The sequence below is a fragment of the Anabrus simplex genome, chromosome 5, assembly GCF_040414725.1.
Source record: "Anabrus simplex isolate iqAnaSimp1 chromosome 5, ASM4041472v1, whole genome shotgun sequence".
NCBI lineage: Eukaryota > Metazoa > Arthropoda > Insecta > Orthoptera > Tettigoniidae > Anabrus > Anabrus simplex.
Genome location: NC_090269.1, coordinates 148,517,299 through 148,534,031, shown reverse-complemented (window position 1 = coordinate 148,534,031; position 16,733 = coordinate 148,517,299). Strand labels below are relative to the sequence as shown.

General features: G+C 41.0%; 1 protein-coding gene across 1 annotated transcript in view; it reads left to right on the top strand.

Annotated features, from left to right (window-relative positions):
* The window catches only part of LOC136873863 (brahma-associated protein of 60 kDa), a 196,309-nt gene that overhangs the window by 132,337 nt on the left and 47,239 nt on the right, over positions 1-16,733 (top strand). The window contains exon 7 of the mRNA XM_067147156.2: positions 11,405-11,525. Coding sequence (XP_067003257.1) covers positions 11,405-11,525 — 121 coding nt within the window. The remainder of the gene's footprint in view (positions 1-11,404; positions 11,526-16,733) is intronic.

Below are 16,733 nucleotides of genomic sequence, written 5' to 3'. Positions count from 1 at the left end.
TCCAGCTTGCCACGAGGAACTTTGTATTGTGCTCGCACAAGATGTCGGGCATACGAACATATATTTCTGCCGCCCCTTTTCCATATATTCCGGCAATTTTAAAATAATGTACTGGGCTGGAACAGTTCCTGGTGCAACATACTCTTCAAACAGGGAACTTGTCATCAAAGCTGACTTGTTGCTGGTGTACTTGCACGGTAAATTCCTGACATTTTTTAAACAACGTGGCCTCCTAGATTTCCCTATCATCACTTGAGGTAGTTTTTCAGTTCCTTCCATATTAGCACCAACCAATACTGTAACTTGCACTTTACTTAATTTCACCCCATGGCAAGATTCTCCCTTCAAAAATAGAGACATATCCGGAATAAGCTGGTAAAAAAGTGCGAATTCAGCGAGATTAAAAACGTTGCAAGGTTTGCTTATTTTAGCAGGCAGAACCATTTCCTTCCACGCTTCCCTTTCCTCCGCAATTTTTGTTTTTTACCGAACTCGATAACTGCAGTCGCTTAAGTGCGGCCGGTATCCAGTATTCGGGAGATAGTAGGTTTGAACCCCACTGTTGGCAGCTCTGAAGATCGTTTTCCATGGTTTCCCATTTTCACACCAGGCAAATGCTGGGGCTGTAACTTAATTAAGGCCACGGACGCTTCCTTCCCACTCCTAGCCCTTTCCTGTCCCATCGTCACCATAAGACTATATGTGTCGGTACGACGTAAAGCAAATAGCAAAAAAAAAAAAAAAAAAAATGTTTTGTGAACGATGCAGGTTCTTTCTTCGCTATAATGCCATTCAAAGTAGACGGCGGCATTCCCAGCTCCTTTGCCAAAGCAACACGGGAAAGTGTAGATGACTGCACTTTCCTTATTATCTCCACTTTGTCTTTCATTGTTAGTTTCTTTCGCTTGATCTCTTTCGTCTGAGTTCCGCTCATTTTCACTTAAAACGTTTGTACGTTGATATTACAAGTACAACTAACTTCACCGACTCCTGTTCATACTAATTACGACGCTACACTATGCTTGGCAATCCGTAGCTTGGCTTACAAGACGCAAAGACAAGACGTGTACTACAGTTTGTTAGCATGTGCTTTCTATCTTCCTCACATCCCTGACACCTGCTTCGGATAACGGCAGCAAATGGGAAATCTGGAAACTTATTCTTAGAGATTCTTAGAACCAAGGCCTAAATCGCTCCTGCATTCCTACTGGTTGTCGCGGCAACGGGCGTAGTTTCTGGCTGTTTCGCAAGTACCGCATGGCCAAGCCAGTATTGAGTTTATTTTCCCGTTTCAATCCTCTTCATGCCATAGGTAATGAAGAAAAGAAACACAGGTTTGAAGTTGCAGAAATGAGTGCATGGAAAAGTGTCTGGGGTATTACGAAGGAGTTATAAAGGCGCAGTACCAGTGCTAGAACATCTAAACGTAAACAGTTTCTTTCCCCGAGAGAATTTTATTTCATGTCTCCTCATCCTTGTGCTACGTTCTAATACCGCTATGTAATTATTACAAGTGACACGATAATACAATGTTTAGCTCGTATAAAGGTAAAATTAAAAATAACTTTCAATTTTATGCCAACACGTGGTATTGTAATGCCTCTGTGTGCCTCCCACCAACACCCAGTTGGCTATCAACATTCTTTCAACTTCGTAAACGATCGGGATCTTTCGGCCGGCTGTTTGGCGGCATGTGTATCAGCTGGCTGCTGGCAAGTCAGCTGTTTCCTGCATAGAGTCGGAAAGTTGTTTTTGTTCACCTCACTAATAATGGACACGGAAAATCTTATCAGTTTAGTTCAAAAACGTAATTTCCTCTACGATAAGACCCATAAGTATTATTGCAACAACAATGTAAGAGAGAATGCCTGGAAGGAAATAAGCAAGTAAATGAAAAATCAAACAGGTTAGAATATTGAATTTTGTGGTAGATTAACAGTAATGTTGTGGACAAATACACTTTACGGTTTTTAATTAATGTTTAGGCCACCTCGATTAACGACTTCACCCCGTCGCGGCCTGCAAATTACTGCATCAAAGTTTTATCAAACCATCCATTGCATTTTTTTTGTTTCCCACGTAGAATCCCATTCGATTCTATTCCACTAGATGGAAGGGTGGAGTGGAAATTTTGACTGATGGGTTCGATTTGATTCCACAAGGTGAGAGTGAGCATCCGGTGTCCGTGTTGTCAGAGCATGACGTTGTATGGCCTGGCAAGCGCGAATAGTCTAACACATTGCGTGCAACTTGTGCAGAGACTCTAACCACGGGCTGCTTCGAGCGGACGTTTTCTATCTCAAGGGGCTCTAAAATCTGAACTATTTAACCAGGAAATATATTTACAACAGAACACTTTAAACGGGAAAAATATACATATATCTTAATGCAACTGATCAAGGGACCAAGAATATCACACTTCTTAGGCGGGAAAACTTCTTATGTGGGAACTTCTTAACCAAGTTTCACTGTATGTAATAGATGACTTAGCCGAACATATTGTACTCCGACTACCCCTTTATTACTATGAATTAAACCCAATAGCGATGGTGTGGAGCCAAATCAAACATTATGTTGCCATCCTGAACTCCACTTTCCAACTTTGTGATGTGAGTAAAAACCTGAACACAGTATTTTGTGAGGTGACAGCTGATCAATGGCCAGCTAAACTCTTTCCAACGAAAGAATAAAGTAGACATAAACAAACATTTCGTATCACTCCATGAGATCTATGTGGCTCGCTGCCTACTCTTTATGTAAATATGAACATAAAGAAAATTGACTGATATAGACGTTTTGCCTGAACATATTTGATATACAGTTACAAAAGTAAATTATTAATTTCATTCCTTTATTTCATCTATGGACCAAGTATACACAATCCACCAGATCTTCTATCTCTCAAACTTACTCCGTTTTCTTTGCATTGCTTCCAGATGTTCTTGAGTCTTCGACTTCTCCTTTGTTGTTCTTTAACCCAGATGTCGCATGACTTCACTAGTTCTCCGGCACATCCCTTACTCTCGCATTATTCTTTCTCAAAGTGGTTATTTCCCATACATCTCCATCTTGGATCCCCCGGTTCTTCTTGTCCTTGTGAACCTCCATAAGTCATAAAAGTTGGGCCTTCCACTTTTCTTGCAGACTTAAGTATCCTGTGTGCCAGTCTCTTTGGATTCATCCTCTTAATTTGCCCATAAAAATGACAGTTTTCTTTTCCTCATAGTACTGTAGTTGTTATCTTCTCAACTTTTTCTTAAAGTTCTCGATTTGGTCTAAGGATTTCCTTTCTCTTTTTTTCAATGACTGCGTCTGTTACTTTCATCGTGGTTTCTGCTGCATATAGCGCTGTGCTCTCACCGCCATACAATAATGTTTTAATTTTGCTTGGATGGATATGGACTTGGATTTATAAGTTCTATAACATAATCCGAAAGCCACTTCCATCTTTCCCACCATTCTGTTTATAGCTTCTTTCTCATTTCCATTCGGGGTGAGAATTTCTCCCAGGTGCTGGAATTTTTCTAAACATGGTGGATTCCCCCAAATTATGTGAGATCTGTTTTGTCTGAGTCCATATATACAGTTTTATCAAAAGATATTCTTAACTTTGATCGCACTTTTCCACATCCTATCTCTACCTTATTCTCTTGTTCCCTTTCGGTCATTCTTGATCTTCATTCTCTGATGACATTTTCCAGGATACAATTAAACAAGCGGGTGAAAGGCAGTCGCCTTGTCTCACATCCATTTTTATCTCAAATGGTTCTGAGATTTGCCATGATATTTAACAAGTAGGCCTGCTTACATGACTGGTACCAGTATTTCATTAATTCGAACTTGCAGGAGGATTGATTCCCTGTGGATCGGACGATTTGCTGCAACTTGTATCACTAAAATCCTCCCCTAATTTAATAACCAATTTTAAACTACAGTATCTGTGGCACTTTCCACATCCCACATTGTTTTCTCTTTGCGCACCACGAAACTCTTTCCAACAAAAGAATAAAATAGACTTAAACATTTCGTATCACTCCTCGAGGTCCACATGTCTCACTGCCTGTTCTTTATGTAAGTCGATCAGTTGCCTAACCTTCTCCTTGGATATATTTATTTATTTATTTATTTATTTATTTATTTATTTATTTATTTATTTATTTATTTACAAGTTGTTTCATATCGCACTGACACAGATAGGTCTTACAGCAACAATGGGATAGGAAAGGCCTAAGGACTGGGAAGGAAGCGGCCGTGGCCGTAATTGAGGTACAGCCCCAGCATTTGCCGGGTGTGAAAATGGGAAATCACAGCAAACGATCTTCAGGGCTGCCGACAGTGGGGTTTGAAACCATCTCCTGGATGCAAGTTCACAGCTGCACGCTCCTAACTGCACGGGCAACTCACCTTGGATTTGTTAGCACTGTGCTTAAACACGAAAAAAATGCCTGTTTCTTTGACTTGACGGTAGTCTCTCACCATGCCTTTGATGTTGTATGCCCTTCGTTAATCCATGTCTCATCCAAGTAGTATAATTTCCGCCCCGTTGACTAAATTCTGTTACCCCGCCAAGATAACGCCTATGTCACGCCTCTGTCCACAACGACACTTTTTCAATTTCTGCTGATACTCTAAACCTATTTCTTTCAGTAGTATGTGAAGGGTGGATGTTTTAAAATAAAATAAAAATATGTTCACTTTTTTCTGGATAGCAGAATGAACAAAGGACTTGTGTAATGGTCATCTTTGAGAGATGTGTGATGACTAATCACAAATTTGGTTTTGCACCTATTTAGGAGTACTGCTAACCACCCAACATGGGAAAGGCCATAGAAGATGTGGGCTAAACGTCCGTAATCACACTTTTAGCCTGGCTGGGCAGCTGCACCCAGCGGATCACCCCACGTGCAATCATAAAATTACAATCATTTACAGTTGGAACATGGATTATCAGAACACTCCTGGATATAAGTAACAATGACAGACGTGAAAGACAAACAGCACTTGTCACTTTTTTTAAATGATATTTGTTTGTGGCGTCGACCTCTAGAGATCCTTTGCCACTACTTGCACCATATGATATGAACCTGCGTGTAATTGGAATTGTGGAAGTGTAGAGTGTTGAATATGAGGAAAGCAGCGTTAAGGAAAACAGAAACACCTGGTCCCCAGACCGAGGACTTTAATAATTTATGATTAAAAACCCTTGACCCGGCCGGGAATCGAACCTGGGGCCGCTGGGTGACAGGCGGATGCATTGCCCCCTACACCGCGGGACCGGACGCACTTGTCACTTACAAGCTCGCTAAACTGGACATTGATGTTGCCACCTTGAGTGATACAAGATTGTCTGGTGATGGTAACGTTGCGCAGTTTGGATCAGGCTATACCATATTTTGGAAGGGAAAGGAGGAAAGTGAAACTCGTATGCATGGTGTTGGGTTTTCTGTAAAAATATAGCTGGTAAATGCCCTCCAGCTCACTCCCACAGCAATCAGTGAACGGGTTATGACTCTCCGTATACCACTCGGAGGGGATATGAAGTTCAGTGTGCAGAAAAGGAGTGTGCAACAGTAGATTACTGCATGGAAGAGAAGGAATGCAAGTTGCAAATAATTAGGAAGTATAATAGAGTTAGGTGATGCACATATTTTATCTTCAAGTGTTAGAAGCAAGAATGTACGTATTATATATCATATGAGAGGAGTGTAGCTAAAAAAATGTAAATTTGTTTCCTTATCCTGAGGTGGTGCAGCTCTTTTCAGACACACCCCCATCAGAGTTGAGCTGTGTGTACATTGTTAACCACACACCAACCCTCATGTCAATCTGAATTCCTGGCAGGATGGCAGCTAATAGCAGTAACCATTACGCTGCGGAGGTGGACAGAAGGCAGGCGAGCTCCAGGAAGAGACAGAAGACAAGGGAAGTACTGGAAGAGTATGGACATATTCAGAGGGGAATGCTCAAGATGTAAATGGGCAGGGAAAGAGTGAAGGGCTGTGCGAGAAGTCTGGAACAGAGAATGACAGGAAACAAAGGAGAAGCAGACCTGGCTGTTAGCTGGAAACTGTGTTAGGTGATGTGTGTTACATTAACATTAACATACATGGCTCATGCTGTGACGTGGAAGTGGTGAAGTTATTTTCTCTGTTTATCTGAAGAGCTTAAAAGTCCGAATTGTTGGTTGAATGGGCAGCGTACTGGCCTTTGGTTAACCTTCATTGGTTAATACCAATGGCTCCGGGACTGGTTGTTGGTACTGTCCTCAACATCCCTGCAACTCACGCACCACACATAACACTATCCTCCACCACAATAACACGCAGTTACCTACACATGGCAGATGCCATCCACCCTCATCAGAGGGTCTGCCTTATAGTCCTGACGCTCAACGCATACCCAAGCGGTATCTTCTGATCTCAAAACTTGGCCCACCCTGGTAATAATGAAGGTTGTCAGTCTGCCCACCCTAGCGATAATGAGGGTTGACAGTCGGCTCCTTTCCTCTGGACACAAAAGGCGTGTGTCGTTTAAAAGGCAAGTGAGCTCTGTCAAAAGCAAGGTTGTCATATTTTGCGTCGATTATTTAAACATGTTAACATTTAATTTATTCTAAAGTCAAAATATTAATATAAAAACTTGATAATGAACCACAGCACAAACCAATATCACAGAATAATTTGTTTCGTGCTTAACCCGTGTGGTGGTCACAGATGTTGAAAGAAAGAAGGAAAGAATGAAAGAAAGAAAGAAAGAAAGAAAGAAAGAAAAAACAGGAAGAAGGCATTGGCAAATAAACTCGACAAAGACTAAACTTAAATTAATACCAAAGTATGCCCATTAAAATATTAATTTTATGCTGCTAATATCAGTGTCTCCCTTTCAGTAAAGAAATGAAAAGCGCAACAATTTTCTACAATTTGTTTTATGTCGCACCGACACAGATAGGTGTTATGGCGACTCTGGGCTAGGAAAGGTCTAAGAGTGGGAAGGAAGTACCTGTGGCCTTAATTAAGGTACTTCCTCAGCATTTCCCTGGTGTGAAAATGGGAAACCACGGTGAACCATCTTCAGAGCTGCCGACAGTGGAGCTTGAACCCAATATCTCCCCGATGCAAGCTCACAGCTATGCGCCCCTAACCGCACGGCCAACTCGCCTGGCAAAGGAAAAGTAAAATCATGAACTAGGGACTGTGATAATAATAATAATAATAATAATAATAATAATAATAATAATAATTGTCCGCCTCTGTGGTGTAGTGGTTAGTGTGATTAGCTGCCACCCCCCGGAGGCCCTGGTTCGATTTGCGGCTCTGCCAGGAAATTTGAAAAGTTGTACGAGGGCTGAAACAGGGTCAACTCAGCCTCAGGAGGTCAACTGAGTAGAGGTGGGTTCGATTCCCACTTTAGCCATCCTGGAAGTGGTTTTCCGTGTTTTCCCTCTTCTCCTCCAGGCAAATGCCGGGATGGTACCTAACTTAAGGCCACGGCCACTTCCTTCCCTATCCTTTCCAATCTTCCCATCCCCCACCAAGGCCCCTGTTCAGCATAGCAGGTGAGACCGCCTGGGCGAGGTATTGGTCATTCTCCCCGGTAGTATCCCCCGACCAAATGTCTCACGCTCCAGGACACTGCCCTTGAGGCGGTAGAGGTAGGATCCCTCTGGGTCAGAGGGAAAAACCAACCTTGGAGGGTAAGCAGAATAATAATAATAATAATAATTATTATTATTATTATTATTATTATTATTATTATCGGAGTATGTAGTTCGACAAAAAATAGCCAGCAAACTTAGCTACTTTTAAAACAAATGCAGTATTTACCTTACCTCTATTCGTCGTCCTCGTCATTGTCTGCTAGGTGAATTACAAATCTATCTTGGTTGCTATCCATGTCATGTTTCATGTACTTCTCTTCTGTCTGAATGGTGCTTTGAACACAAGCAGACCCCCTCTCAGGACCGATCGTTCCAGCTCCTTCACGAAGAAGTTGACACACACTAGCACTCAAAGTTGGCGTAACATTATTTTTCCTAACATACGTCTTCTGCTGAAACCAGATCATTTCTGTGGGGTTTAAAATACAGTGATATGGAGGGAGTCACAAAACTTCGTGTCCACGTGAGGCTGCGATCTCCTCTACAGCGTAACTTTTACTGATATTGGCTGATTTGATTTCCTGCAACATAACTGCCTTGATGGGTACAGGTTTTGGCACGGGAATGTTATTGTACTCCATAAACTTAATGTCCTTAATATTAGTGTTCATGGAAGGAAACTAATCAGCTGCCATGAATGATAGCTTGCGTTGTCCATCACGATTACACATTTTCGGTCACGTGGTAGGTTCTCTAGAAGATGAGACCTAAACCAGTTTTCGAAAACTTGAGCTGTCATTTCGTCATGGCTATCAGCTTTGCAGTCTCCAATGTTTTTAGCCGATAAATAAAGGCAATTCTCAACCCAGCCCTCACTGCCTCCAGCATGCAATACCAGAATACGCTTGCCTCGCGATGTTGGTGCTTTCAGTATGCAATTACAAGTTCCATCATCCCACCCTTTCTTCACAATGTCATGAATATCGTACCAAGTTTCATCTAGATAGACAACTCTGCATCCCTCGGAACGCAACTTCCGGAGACGGTCTATGAATTTATATCGCCAAGCTACTATTCTAGCAGATTCCATTACAATCTATTTTTTTCTTCAGAATACGGAAACAAAACCCAAGTTTTTTCAACAGCTGTCGTAGAGTAGTTTTTTCATAAGGAAAGCCACACACATTTTTCAAACGTTTTAACAGTTCCTGTACAGTTGGTGACTTACCTTTAGTAAAGAATGCATATACCTCGCGTCTCACCAAGTCACAGCAAAAATCATCAATTTTATTAAAGATAACCGTATTATTACCACACTTTTTCGGAGTTGTAGGTCCCCTCTTTGCTATTTTACTTACAGTTTTCCTGTTAAGTTTCAACATTTTAGCTGTCTCAGAAATATAACCCTTGCGAACATTGTTCTTCATAACGTATTCGTATGCGTTACATACCAGCCGTAGACTTTGCTTACTTAAAGTTTTAGTCGCCTTTCTTTTCTCCGCGGAACGACTACTACCCGGCTGAGTATCACTCGCGGGCGCGAAACCATTGCTGCTCGGCTGAATATCAATCGTGGGCACGGAACCACTGCTACCCGGCTGAGTATCACTCGTGAACACAGAACCACTGCTGCTCGGCTGAATATCACTCGCGGGCGCGGAACCACTGCTGCTCGGCTGAGTATCACTCGCGGGCACGGAACCAGTACTACTCGGTCGAATATCACTGTTACCGGTGCTCGGTTGAGGATCGTTTGCATGCACTGGCAGATTTAATTCAGGACTTTCTGATGCGATAATTTCCAGGTGTGATTCCCATGGCCTCCACATTACTGCGTGAAGCGAAGTGAAAAACAACACACTTCACAAATATTAATTAATGAAGCAAAGAAATAATCCAAAACTTTCAAACAGCGAACAAAGCAAGTGTGAATTGTCTGAGCTGAAAAGAGAGACTGACGTCTATTTAACAAGAGGTGCATTGGCAACAGAGCTGTGAGGATTTCTGAAGGGGAATGCGAACTTCCGTTTTAAAGCCCACTGCCGTCATAAATCACCCCCTACTAGGCAAGTGAGTGGCCAGGGAGATCAAACGTTTACCGAACTCTTTGAATGCCGCAGGGTACGCGTAGCCTGTCTCAGCTATACAAGGGGTGCACTCATCTAGACATAGCCACATGAAATTATTATTATTAAGATATTAAAAAAAGTGTGCTTACAGCTAATTCTTTTTGACAAAGAACTTTTAAGTCATGTTTTACACTACTGTAAAACCTTGTTAAGACGTTTCTGCAGGGGGCAACGAAAACGAACGCGTTAAGCGAGAGAACGTACTACTGAATATATGAATAAAACCTATCCAACAGGGATATGGAAGCACTAGATAGGATTTTTTCCGACATGAGGTCATTTTATGTCGTGTATCCACAAGGTACAGTGAAAACTATATCTACCATTTTTAAAGATGAGAGGAAAGTATTAAAAGGTGTGAAAAACATGAGAACAAATATGAAAACATTTTCTGCTGAGGCTTATAAAATAACAAGTGCACTGAATGGTGTGAAAAACACCAAACAACAAATATGAAAACATATGCATGGGGTCCAATAAAAATATCCAAGTATTATTGCAGATAACACTTTTTCTAAAACAAATGTTAGTAGAAGCCTTTTATTTCGGAGCAGTGGGTTATTAAACATTATTTTCTGGTCACACTTTTAGACAATGAATTGGAGGTTACACCCCACCATGTATGACCGGGAGGAATGACTTTGACTGCCATTTTGAAAATATTCGACCAAGTTGAATGATCAAATTGAAACTTGAAGGTGCAAGTTCAACCTCTCCATGCTTAAAGATGCAGATGCCAGTACACTCTCTGGAAGGTTTTAATTTCGTCTTCATTAGTATAGAATTTTATGACCTTTTTCGTATCCATGTCTAGGCTATCACAAGACAAATATGCACCACGCTAGTCAATTTCACACGATTATGTTCCTAATCCAGACATAGGCTAAATTTCTAACTTCTGAATGGATTGCAAAATAGAAACCCAGAAAGGCTCACTTTTTCCATAACCACGCAGTTGTGGCAACGGCTCTTACCCGAATTGTGAATCACGTTTCTTTCACAAGGAATGACAACATTTCCAGAGCTAGGAAAAATGTGATTGTACTCGTAGTAAGCGGTAACAGCAAAAATTCATGATGCGATAGGTGTGTTTATATGTTCCTAATCCAGATGTAGGCTACCGTATTGCGCAACAAAACTTCACTGTACCACTCAACTCAAAATACATTTCTAACTTCTGAATGGAATGCAGAATACAACCATAAACAGACTCACTGTGTTATTCAGTATTCTCACTGCTAACCAGCAAGCAAAACTGAACATTCCTGAGGCCAATGGCTTGTTCCCTGAACCTGCAACTTATCCTGTGAAGTTCAGGAATTTAAGGCTTTTTTCTGTAATCACGCAACTATGGTGACGAATCGTATCCGAGTTGGAAATTACATTTGTTTCACAAGGGATGACAAGTAACATTTTCAGGGCTAGGAAAAATGTGATTGTACTAAGCAGTAATAGTGAAAATTCGTGACGCGAAAAGGTAGGTATTTTTATATAGATTTAATATGATGAGAATCAGGACTTCGAATATACGACATGCTAAGCAGGAAAACGCGTTAATGAGGAACGCAGTAACAAGGTTTCACTTTTATTTGTAGAACCCTTGTTCCAGAACTACTTACATGGCATGTTTTAATTTAATTGAATGCTGAGAAAGGTATTTCTCTATTCTTCATTGTAGTGTGGAGGGTGCTGAACAGAAGCAGACTGCGTGCTATGACATCGATGTTGAGGTTGACGACACGCTCAAGACGCAGATGAACAACTTCTTGTTATCAACTGCAAGCCAACAAGAAATTCAGGTGAGTTATTGTATTATGCTGTCACCAGGATTAAAAGTGACTATAGGATATGCTGACCCTTGCGAATGAATCAGAACACAGCAATATCATTATCAACCATTGTCCTCTTCATTACCTTGTAGTCCCTGTACTTACCACATACTGTCTCTCTTTCCCAGCACTTTTCCTTCAAAAATGTTTGTTGGGAATTTACCCTGTCTCAGTAGATGGCCTACAAGTTTTATCTTCTTCCTTTCCATCTGGTTTTCATTCACGTCTTTTAAAACTTGAAAGTTTGATTCCTATCAGTCCAGCTTGTTCTGGTGATCTTCCTCCATATCCACTGCCTCTAGCAGACTTCTCTCATTTTTCTGAACTGTCCAGCTGGAAAGCTGAACGATGACATATTTATCGTATTTCTCGCAGTATATCTTGAATCCTTCTTAATAGCTAGTGTGTTTTATAAGTTGAATTCCACAAGTCTTTTAAAGTTCATTATTATGATACCACTCTTCAGTTAGACTCATATTGTATATTTTTGTAAAACAGTCCAGTTTTTCAAGTCTCTTCACAGAAAGCCACATCATGCTGAAAAAATTCTGTTTCGACCTGGAAAAGTTTCTGAAGCTTTTGAAGAACTCTTTTCTAGTACTGGTCACCTTTCGTGGTACCACTGACTGGCACCTTCATGTATAAAACACCCCATGAAGATATTTTTGGGGTGTTTTACTGTTTGTTGCAAATGTTCTGAATTTGTCGGCTTATTCTATTCTTGGCATACACATAAAACTCCCTGCCCCTGTACTTCAAAGTGACTTTAATCAGAGGAAAACTTTCTTCCAGTGTTCTTTTGTTCAATCCTGTTGACTGTGGTCCCACGAGAGATGGTGTCTTCACATTTTTCCTTTTAGAAGGTGTTTGAAGGTTCACAAGCTTTCTTTCCACCTGCTTGAAGTGTACAACGAGCATTAGTTACTGCCGTCGTTCAGTTCATGAGCTGTCCACAGTGGTGAGCCTGAGGCAGATGTGCTATTGTACTGATTTCATGCCAGTGTTGTGGTATTAAGGTTAATGGCGTGTTAGGCTTTGGTTCAAGGGGGTCTCGATCGGTTCAGGGATTTTAACTTTCCTTGGTTAATTCCAATGGTTTGGGGCCTGTGTGTGTGCGCGCGCTCGCCGACTTATGCATTAGGATTATTCTTGGGTAGGGCTGCATTTTCATAAGAGCATAGAATGCCTATCAGACAACAACTCGAAAGACCTGCACCAGGCTTCGGAGGGTACACGCCGTTATTATTGTTGTTGTTGTTGTTATAATATTTGAATTTGAATCTCATTATTATTATTATTATTATTATTATTATTATTATTATTATTATTATTATTATTATTATTATTATTATTGTTACGGAGATATCCGTGGTAGGTAGAGGTGAAAGAAGGTGCGGGTGTGAATGGGTTTCAAGCTACGAAATTAATGTGCAATGTAAAATTAATTTAAAATTTAACTAGGTTATATTTTCTTTTCAAAAACAAGAGATAACAATCATAACAGGTACAGAGTAGCAAAAATGTAGGTACAATATTACTGGATTCGGGCTCAGTGCCCTTACTTCATAACTCTTGGGCCATCAGCCCCGCCTTACTCCAAAAAAAATTTTAGCCAAGGGGCAGAAAACCCCATTTATGCCCAGGAGCACTGGCTCCAAACATTACACATAAAGCCTGCACGAGGCATACAGAAACAAATTTCAAAGAGCGATCCGCTCTCAAAATTGTAAGCCTATCACAAGGCCACACCAAACTCTACCTTCAAGCTGTCCTTCTAAGGACGTATTCACAGGGGTAAAATACCCAACCTACGGAGGTCTATTACATGAAAAGAAGGTTGATTACATGACCTCTAAAATAACAATTTGAGAGGAGGCGATCTTGCACTCCTAATACACTTTGTTTTTAAAACCTAATCTGGCTCTGGGCCGCTAACGCAAGGGCTAATCCCATACTACAGAGGTGACTTAGAGAAGAACACTTTACATTACATAAACGAAGAATAGTTTGAGAAAATAAGTTCACCTCAAAACAAATGTGAGTGGGAGCTCGAGAGGGTAGCACTCTCTATCCCAATATGTAGCTTTACAAGAAAAAGATGAAAAGAGTAATTACATTTTAGGAAAAGGTTACATGATGGAAATGCTTCGAACCCGCCGCGAGTGTTAAACTGCCAACCTAGCAAGAAAAGAAGTTATTAATAGGCCATTACCTGGTGTTGAACGGCAGAAGAAGAAAGAGGCGCTTCCCGCCTCCTGCTATGTACTTAATACACTGAAAGATGGAACAGAAGTGGCCCGGAGACCCTAAAATCAGCAGTTTATATACTCTCGCGGAAGTTTCTAGGCGTTAGGGGAATGAAAACACCCGCCCACAATGTTTTTATTGGATAGGACCCCGCAATCGATTCAAGTTGGGGGAAGATACATCTGATTGGATAGAAATTAATTTAAGAAATTCGGGATTGGCTACATGCAAAACAAGGGGAAAGAGAGGGGTATACAGCCAACTTAAACAATAACAGAAAGAAATTTAGCAAAGAACAAACATTTGAAATAAAAATTTCTTCAACAAAATAGTTCTTTGACTCCGCACTAGGTTGCACTATTGTTGATCTTCAGTAGTGTCCTCTAGAAGAGAAAGTTCACACTTCTTACTTCAAGCTAAACAAAAACACATCAAAAGTGACACAGTTCAAAAACTCAAAATTTTCCACGTGGTGACATCTTCTGAGAAAGTAGAGAATTAATAGAATAGATAAAGTTCAACCTTCCTCCAGAAGAGGAGTTTCAACTGGCGCAACTTTTAAATAAACGGTGTAGAGGTGTACCGCCCGGTACAATTATTATTATTATTATTATTATAGTCCGACTCGTTGGCTGAACGGTCAGCGTACTGGCCTTCGGTTCAGAGGGTCCCCTCATCACGACGCGCAGGTCGCCTACAGGCGTCGAATAGAAAGACCTGCACCTGGCGAGCCGAACCCGTCCTGGGATATCCCGGCACTAAAAGCCATACGACATTTCATTTCATTATTATTGTTCCGAGGTATCTGTGGAACAGCAGAGGTGAAAGAAGGTGCTGGTGGGAATAGGTCTCAACTTACGAAATTAAAGTTAATTTAAAACTTTAATAAAGGTTATATTTTCTTTTCAAGATAAATAAATAACAGAATATAACAGGTACCAAGTAGCAGATCCACAAATTAAGAAAGTACAATTACAGTTTGTTACTGGATTTGGGCTTCGAGCTTCGAGCCCCAGACTCACAATCCTTGAGCTATAAGCCCAACTTTACCTATATACAAGGTACAACAAAAGGGGCGGAAAACCCCGATCATGCCAAGGAGCACTTGCTCCCAATTAACCAGTAAAGCCTCCTCGAGGCACACAGAAAATCCACTTTTAAGAAAGAGCAAACCCGCTCTCAAAGATCAAGCCTATTCAAAGGCCACACCAAACTCCACCTTCAATCTGCCCTCCAGGCACACAAGAACAGGGGTAATAATACCCAATCTACTGAGGCCTATTAAGTAAAGAAACAGGTCAATTACATGGCCCAAAATTCTGAGTTGAATGGAGGCGTAACTTGCACTCCTAATACTTTTTTTTTTTTTTTTTTTGTTTTTTTTTTGAAAAATGCGCACATGCCGTGCAGAATACTATTACATTACATTTACATTACATAGGCCTACACATTACTTTTCTTTGCTATAAGCTACGATGGATTTCTGTCTATTCCTGCATTTTACAATATGGTATCTATCACAGAATTCCAAGCACAACTCACACACACATTCGTCATTTGGTTCGTGAAATAATTTGTTACAGCACACCTTGTGGTGGAAACCATGGATTGCCAATCTCGTCGTCACGTGTCGCATATCATGATTAGCTTCCATCCAGGTCCTGTCTTGCATAGCAGATGTTGCATAGAAGTCCTCTGGTATGTTGTTTTTCTTCTCATGCAGATCTTGTATAAGCTGTTTGAAGTTGGTACTAGCTTGAAGTATGAGCTCGCATCTCAGATCCTCTATTAAGAAGGTCTCCCTGGTAAGCTCATACACTAGCCTCGATCTTGCATTCTGCGGGACTCCTAATATTCTCTTCAGGTATCTAGCCTTTACTCGCTCCAATTCTTCCAGCTGTTTGTATGTGAGGTATTCTGCCACTAATTCTAGGCCATACGTCAGAACAGGTAGTATCTTTAACCTAAACAAGTCCCTAGCTGTGCTGATCGATAGTTGTGTGATGTTCCTGATTTCATTCATAGCCCTAGTGGCCACCACTGCTCTAGATCTTATATGTAAACTGATACTCTTTCCCGTTGTTTGAATTGTGATACCTAGATATTTAAAATTGTTAGCCCTCTTGAGTAGTTCGCCATTGCATTTGATGTTCTCTGCTTCAGTGAGTCTTCCTCCTTTCCTAAATACTACCAATTCCGTCTTCTCTTCGTTTATCTGGATGTCGTTTCTCTCTGACCATTCACATAGTGTGTTTAGCGATACTTGCAGTTTATCGATATCTGTCGCTGCGATGGCCATGTCATCAGCGTATACGTATGTGCTTGTTCCTGCCATTCCTTTGGTGACATCGTTCGTTAGAACATTAAACAGGGTAGGGCTGAGTGGATCGCCTTGGAGGACACCGTTCGTCTGCGACAGCCAGTCAGATATGCCTATTCCATCATCTATCTGTATGTAGTTTTCTGCCAGTATATTCGATATCAGGGTCGTTGTGCTCGTTCTTCCAATTAGTTCCTCCAGTTTATCTATTAATACCTTTCTGTTGACCGTATCGAAGGCTTTTGAGTAGTATACAAAAACCACGTATAGTTTTCCTTTTGGTCTTTCTATCGTCTGTTTTATTTGTTCCAACAGGTTTTCTACTGCCAGAGTCGTGGACCTTCCCTTTCTAAAACCAAACTGTTCCTCTGGTAGAAGGGGTTCTAGCTTCTCTACCAGCCTTTTGGCGAGGATTCCTGTTAGGAGTTTCAGTAATGTAGATTCCAACGCTATTCCTCTATACGCGTTTGGGTTCTCTGTGTCTCCTTTTCCCTTGTATAATAGCTTGATTGTTGACTTTCTCCATTCGTCTGGTATACTTTAACAAAGTGAGGTTAAGTTTGTTGGAGACGTGTAATTGAAAGGACGTCCATTCGAGGGGGCAAAGGAGA